We start from the raw sequence: 7,608 nt of genomic DNA on the forward strand, positions 1-7,608 counted from the left end.
TTACATGTTTGTGGTACTTTGTTCATGCAATCTATCTGGATTGAGAAAGTGCATATACCAAATACGCGACAGTCATGACTATAAGCTCCCTTGTAAGGATCTGAAGTGTGATTTGTGATTGCCAAGAAGACAAAGTATCATCTTAGCATGAAAGGTAAGCATAAAAAAAGACAATTTATCTTCCTTTGTTTTGTTGAAATGCCTCAAAAGTTGAGGTTATTAATTCCCAGTAAGGTATATACAAACAATTTCTCCTGGCGGTAGTCAGAGCACAGCCTTGACTTCTTTTTATTTCAGATTGAACAAGTAATGGGACGTCCAACAACAAGATTTAGCATACTTCTTATCTGCTGTATCTGCATACAAGGGGAAAAAACCCATTCTCAATCCTAGGTTTGATATTATGTGTCAAAACATCAAAACAAAACAAAAGGTATGTTTTGAATCACAGTTCAGATGAACTAAAAGAAGCTTGTTAGCTCATCCAAGGCAATATCATTCCATTCATTCGTAGTAGATTCCATCTGCCGTGAAAAATAAGTAGAAGATTTTCTGGGTATTTTTTATTTTATTTTTTTGAAACAGATTCCATAGAGTTCCATTTTTGTTGGTTTCGTGATTGAATTCTAAGATGTTTAGTCTTGTTTTGAGTCTTTTGACTGTATCAGACCCAGAAATTGTTCATAATGTACGTCAGTAGGAGGCATATAGGGCGAAGGAAGGATACCAAATGCTCGACAACAAACCAGATCTTTGGTGTTTCATAAATCACACTGCTACTGCTACCGGCTTCTTGCTGGTTTTGATCCCTCTTATAGCTGCAAAACAATCAATTTAATTCACAAAAGGAGTTTAAATTACATATAATCTTTTATCAGCATAGAATGATAAAGAAAAAAAAAACATTATGCAACTGCTTACCCTCAGCATAATCTTTAGCCCCAAAGACAGCTGAACCTGCAACTAAAGCATTAGCTCCTGCCTCGATGACCTACAAGCATAGGAAAAAAGTACAAAGTTATGCATACATCCCTTGCCTCAGCTTCATTGTAAACGAGTGTAAATTGGTATCTAAGCTGTCCTTCAATGGAAATTAATTGGAGCATCTGAAAATGCTCGATACTGAAAGACTAAGCATGGTCTGCCCGACAATTTTGCAAAGGTTTTCAATCCTGTGATGGTTAGTTGTCTATATCAATCAATGACCACATATGTCATACTTTGGGATTTCATTTAAGCTTATTGAAAGATGCTATGAAACACTGAAGAAATTAGAGAACTAGATGACTAGACGTCATAGTCTACAGTCAAGCAGTAACCATGAGCTATGGAATGGAATGCCATTTCAGATATCAAACCTTATATGCATTTTTTGGACCAACTCCACCATCCACCTCGATCCACGGGTTTACTCCCTGCGTAAACATAATTAAATGTCAATATCCTTCCTATTCATACAAGCACAAAGGCAAATAGAAATATATCCATCAACAACAGCCACAGACACGCTTGGAGATGTGTGCAACGACACCGACACAAAAGATCATACCTTCTCCACACATATTCTTCTCAATTCTGATATTTTCTTTACTTGGCTCTCAATAAAGCTCTGTCCACCAAAGCCAGGATTCACCGACATAATCAAGACCAGATCAACGACTGTGAACATAAGAATATGATTAGGTCATCGATTTCATTTCATTTGGTTCAAATTTTACGTTTCTCTTAAGACTTCTCTAAATTAGCTCTGCTATTTGTGACAAAAAGAATCCTTCTGAAAAATATTAGCATGAACACTGGTATGCTTGTGCCCACCACTAAGACCTGAGTCCCTGTTACACAAGTTATAGATATGCTTGAATGTGGAGGACTTGAATTCTGCCTTTGCGGTGTATAATCTTACATTAGAAGTATAATATCCTTTCTGTTTTATATCTCCCCAAATTATTATAGTCATTCCTTTAGCACTATCCATCCGCAAGTCATTAAAGCTTTCAGGACTAATAAATGGGTGTCAACTTCTCATTACCATTTCTTTTTTCAATTTTATAGTAGTCTACACACGATTGAGAATAAAATATGTATGAGGATTGAGAATAAAATATGTATGGAAACCAAAACAAAAATTGTTTATAGATGCAAAGAGGAAAAAAGTGAGCCAGAGGTACTAACCATCAAGGACATACTCAATCGCACTTAGCGGGGTACCAGGATTTAGGACAACTCCAGCTTTAGCTCCCAGACTTTTTATCTATATCAAAAGAAAGACATGGTAAAGGGAATGCATAACAGGTAGCACTCGTGTTGCGAAAACATTTCATATAAAAGTAAGGACATCTAAGCATGTTGGGCTAGGCTGAAAAAAGAGCTATATCACTGAATATTAAACATTACAATTGCATGAAAAAGATTTGAACAGTTTTGTCAATGTCATCCTGATTTATTAGCGTAATAATGCCAAAAAGCTTTCATATACATTATCAAGCATCTTGTCCAGAAGATTTCAATACTTCTATTGTCTATCAATATATGTTTTTGAACCAGGAGCAACGTAGAGCAGGAACCAAGTGAGGTGTTCATACAGAATGAATAGAGCAATGTTGAATTATTTACTGATCATGCATGTAAGAACCAAATCTCTCTCATTAAAACTAACAAGTTACATACATTTAAAATCTCTCACCAAACAAACTTCAAAAAGATCTTCCTTTAGCTCAAGCAATTTTAAATTCTCTCACCAACCATATGAGTTCTGCAATCATATAATACAGCCTAGGTAGAGAGTCTTGGGATCATTTCATATGTATTTCTAACCATTTCATACGCATTTCATTATGAATATTTAGTCAAGACTGCACACAATGTTAACCCCCAACAATGACGAGGACAATGAGAATTTGCAATACCATTAACCTCAAAATCCTTGACTTTGAAATCAGTAACTGTGTACAGAATCTTAGTTTCGTTCCTCACAAAATAAAGATCCCTTTATATACTTTGTAAATAGTATTGCCCCCGGTTGGTATATTTAGAAAATAATTAAATGTGCAAAAGCAGTGAACTTATATCTTATGAACTCCAAAACATTTAACCTAATACATTTAGAGGAATTAATGTACGATTGACAAAAGCGATTAACTTTCATCCTATGAATTTCAAAACATTTAACCTTGTTCTTTTACCAAATCCATCCTATATGTTATACAATTTCTATTAGTCAATCTTTTCTCCTTTTATTCCAATCACTGGATATTCATGTAAACAAAGACACTGCAATCTATGTGATGTATATTTAGAAAGTAAACTTACTTGATTTACTGTACGGTGCAAATGTATAGTGGAAGATTGCTCACAGTGAACACTCACTATGTCTGCTCCAGCCTTAATAAAGTCTGGTACTCGCTGATCAGGTTCCACTATCATCTGCATTGTTTTGCTCACGTATTAGGAAATATTTTATTTATATTCCAAATAGGTCAAATTAAGTGGAAAACATGCAAGGGTACCAGGTGCACATCCAAGGGAAGATCTGTCACAGGACGTAGGGCATCAACGACAAGTGGTCCAATTGTAATATTTGGAACAAAACGTCCATCCATGACATCGACATGAATCCAGTCGCAACCTGCCAATTCTACTGCTTTTACCTAGAAAACGATCAAAGTAGAACTGAATACCCATGGAACTTGAATACAACCTATTGACATCTGGTTAAATGCCTAATTTGATGATGTATGTCATAAAATCGACATGAATCCAGTCACAACCTGCCAATTCTACTGCTTTTACCTAGAAAACGATCAAAGTAGAACTGAATACCCATGGAACTTGAATACAACCTATTGACATCTGGTTAAATGCCTAATTTGATGATGTATGTCATAAATTCACCCAAAAGTGTCAAAACAGTAGTGAATGAAACATGATAGTGAAGGAGGAACACATCACTCAGTACCTAAGGCCCAACTCATCTACCAGCGCATAGCCTGGCCCAAACCATACGACCCATGTGCTGGCAGGGGTTGTACCTGAGGCCCAGTTTAGGCTGAAAACCCCAGGTACTAAGGAGAGGTACTACCTCCCATCTATATGCAGCACTTCCTCCCCTCTCCTAACCGATGTGGGACTCTATCAATACCCACCCCTTCAAGACCAACGTCCACGTTGGTGGAGCACCTTGGCCTGCCATGGCAGAGTACTCAACTTCCTCCCCTCTCCTAACCGATGTGGGACTCTATCAATACCCACCCCTTCAAGACCAACGTCCACGTTGGTGGAGCACCTTGGCCTGCCATGGCAGACCTTGGCCTGCCATGGCAGAGTACTCAACTTCCTCCCCTCTCCTAACCGATGTGGGACTCTATCAATACCCACCCCTTCAAGACCAACGTCCACGTTGGTGGAGCACCTTGGCCTGCCATGGCAGAGTACTCAGACTCAGGACTCGGGACCCTTCCCTATCCCTATCCTTTCGGCCCCATATAACAGAACACCAAAACCGGCCACTCCACGGACGCGGCCCAAGGGCCAAGGGCACAAGGCCCATGAATACCAGAGCTCCCCGCAGGGCAGGAACGAGGGCTCCGATACCATTGATAGACTCAGGACTCGGGACCCTTTCCAATCCCTATCCTTTCGGCCCCATATAACAGAACACCAAGACCGGCCACTCCACGGACGCGGCCCAAGGGCCAGGGGCACAAGGCCCATGAATACCAGAGCTCCCCGCAGGGCAGGAACGAGGGCTCCGATACCATTGATAGAGAAGGAGGAACACATCACTCAGTACCTAAGGCCCAACCCATCTACCAGCCCATAGCCTGGCCCAAACCATACGGCCCATGTGCTGGCAGGGGTTGTACTTGAGGCCCAGTTTAGGCTGAAAACCCCAGGTACTAAGGAGAGGTACTACCTCCCATCTATATACAGCACTTCCTCCCCTCTCCTAACCGATGTGGGACTCTATCAAAACATATTTGTGCATCACAATTGTAGTCCATTCTGAGTGTTCAACAGGAAATGCAGCCTTTCTAATTTTTCTAGAAGCAGTAAGTTAAGAAATTAGATTGGCAGCAAAGGTCAATGAGGAAAATAGAACCTGCTCTCCCAACTTTGAGAAATTAGCAGAGAGAATGGATGGAGAAACAATGATATCACTTTTGGAGAATTTATCAACCCGCGCTGTTGCCTTCACTACAGTATGAACTTTCCTCCTGCAATTTGTACCAGAAATTGTAACAGAAGCATGTCAGAAAAGAAATGTGATGTTTGGATTTTGGAACAGCCCAGAACGTAGCAGATAAATGTTTGAAGAAAAGAGAGCTCCTTATGCCAATATGTGCTAAAGTATAATGAAACTTTATCATGAATGAACCTTCTAACAAAAATCACACTTGAAAGTTGAAACACACGGAATTCTGAATAAAATTCAAAATAGAACAGCATTTACCAATTATCCAAGAATTGCTTGACCATTAATTAATTGGTCAATGACACATCATCGGGTTTGTCATGATTAGCCCTACTTTCATGAAGTATTAGTACAGATTCCGGGAAATCGTGTAACCTAAATGAAACCAGTCAGGAAAATAAAGCACATTACATGTACACCAGTGAATATTTGCCTAAATCCAATATCTATGAAATGTGTTTTTGTAAAATTGAAAAAGTTCAGCATGACGCGAATATGTTCTTTGGTTCGTGTGTCTATGTACGATCTAGAATTTCATCACATTTTTTACCTTGAGGATAAGATTCCCCTGACTTATGGGCTTGAAAACATTCTCCTACAGATAAATACTTTGTTTCAATAGGAATGATGAGAATCTGAATTCCACAAAACAATCTGGAGGTCTGGTTGTTTTGGCCTTAACTTTTGAAATACTTTCTGCAGAAATGGATAATACAATGGCCCTGAATATCACAATGGCAGTAAGTAGGAAAAAATCCGCAAAGACTTGCTCCTTCAAATTTACTGGCATTCTACAAAACAGCCAAATTCTTGCTGACTAGAGAACCTTCTTATCTTCGTTGTAGTCCTATGATAAAATGGAGCTTCTATGATAGTCGATGTTTTATTACTTGATTTCTGGTTCAACTCTATTGCACTTGTAAGGGGCACTAACATAGGATCTCAGTATTGCTCAGAAATTTCAATGCCTTTTCCTCAGACAAACTTTTTAAGACAATATTATACATTAGAGCAATATGGAAAAACCTTGGGATGAGAAATTACTTGAGTTTACTTTTCTTGCTGAAAAATTATATTAAAGTAACCGCAGAAGAAAATTTATCCAAAGTCTAAAACAATACAACTTTCTTTTCAACCTTTCATTGCTCCGTCGAAATATGGATAACAAAAAAATTTCAAGAAGGATGTGAAACATGGATCATAATATAAATAGAATTAGTAGTTTGACTGATTTCATTGCAACCACTGAAGATTGAGAGAAGGCAAATCTCAATACTTCTTAGTTTGTAAAAGCTTTACATAAATCCTCACTTAAGTTGATGGACACGATGCAATGTAGCTTAAAATGATGAACAATAAACTGAATCATCAATCTTAAACTCAGCTAGGCATTATGTCAAACATACAAGGAATAATTCTAGCAATATTTCAAAACTAGAAAAAGAAGGAAAATATCATCCTAAAACATGTTCACATATCAAAGGTCTTACATGAAACTGATAAAATTAATGGGTTATTACTTTAGCAGAACAAAGTGATTGACCTACACCACCAAAATCCCACAATTCAAAATCATATACACAGCAGCAGAAGTAAACAGGAAGCAAAACAGAAAAAAATTTAACTTCTTAAACAGATTAATGCCTTAAAGAGAATGATTACAATTCTCCTCTGGGATCACAAAGAAACACGAATAAGCACCAAAAAACCAAACAAATACCACAAAATCAGCTGAAATAAAGCAAAATCTCTGGAATAAAAATACCTAGTAAACGAGAGCGAACTGGGTTGAGAGAAATGGGTTTTTCGAGGCCCAAGGCCCTGACCAATCCGGGTACTAAGAGGTGATGAACACAGTGAAGCCGTTGACATCCTCTCTGTCTCTCTTATCGACTTTAACGATTAGGTAGGGAGAGAAAGTTTGGTGTGTTTTCCCCTTCTCTCCATTAAAGGATATCAAATTCTCAGAGAAATTTATGTGAAAAATGGGTGGACACCACGTTTCCACTTGGATTTGGTTGAGTTGGATGCTTTTGCTTATCTGCAATGGTTGGCGCTGTGGATTTGCTGACTTGCGCGTGAGCGTGTGCGCGTGTTAGAGAATTTGTTTTGGTGGCTCAAGTCATTTTCGTTATACGAGGAGATTAATGTAATTTAGGTAAAATATAGCATTTCATCCCTCAACTATACACTTAGTTCTACTTTCGTCTTTAAATTTTTTTTTCCTATTAAATTCATTCTTCAACTATTGAAATGTATCTATTTTGTCCTTCAAGTGAGAGAGTAGTCGAAAAAATCAAACGTGATATCTATTTGACATATCGAATTAATTCTAATTGACAAACTTTGACAAACATGAACGATATTATCCCTAAACTATTGATGTCTATGTCTTTTGGTCCTTAAACTATACAACA

The 7,608-nt window shown here is 38.0% G+C and overlaps 1 protein-coding gene across 2 annotated transcripts; it reads right to left on the reverse strand.

Annotated features, from left to right (window-relative positions):
- Window positions 1–142: 142 nt before the first annotated feature.
- LOC119981440 (ribulose-phosphate 3-epimerase, chloroplastic) lies at window positions 143–7,196 on the reverse strand. Of its 2 annotated transcripts, none has more exons than XM_038824560.1 (10): window positions 6,957–7,195; window positions 5,099–5,213; window positions 3,507–3,647; window positions 3,310–3,423; window positions 2,173–2,251; window positions 1,550–1,659; window positions 1,359–1,415; window positions 922–991; window positions 728–818; window positions 143–356 (listed from the first exon to the last, which is right to left on the reverse strand). In XM_038824560.1, exons 1-9 carry the CDS (start codon window positions 7,061–7,063, stop codon window positions 769–771), a joined length of 843 nt encoding a protein of 280 aa, XP_038680488.1. In that variant the 5' UTR covers window positions 7,064–7,195; the 3' UTR covers window positions 143–356; window positions 728–768. The 2 variants fall into 2 exon arrangements, with proteins under 2 accessions (XP_038680488.1, XP_038680489.1); XM_038824561.1 differs by having other exon boundaries at window positions 149–356; window positions 747–818; window positions 6,957–7,196.
- Window positions 7,197–7,608: the final 412 nt, after the last annotated feature.

The sequence above is a fragment of the Tripterygium wilfordii genome, chromosome 16 (genome assembly GCF_013401445.1).
Source record: "Tripterygium wilfordii isolate XIE 37 chromosome 16, ASM1340144v1, whole genome shotgun sequence".
Taxonomy (NCBI): Eukaryota; Viridiplantae; Streptophyta; class Magnoliopsida; order Celastrales; family Celastraceae; genus Tripterygium; species Tripterygium wilfordii.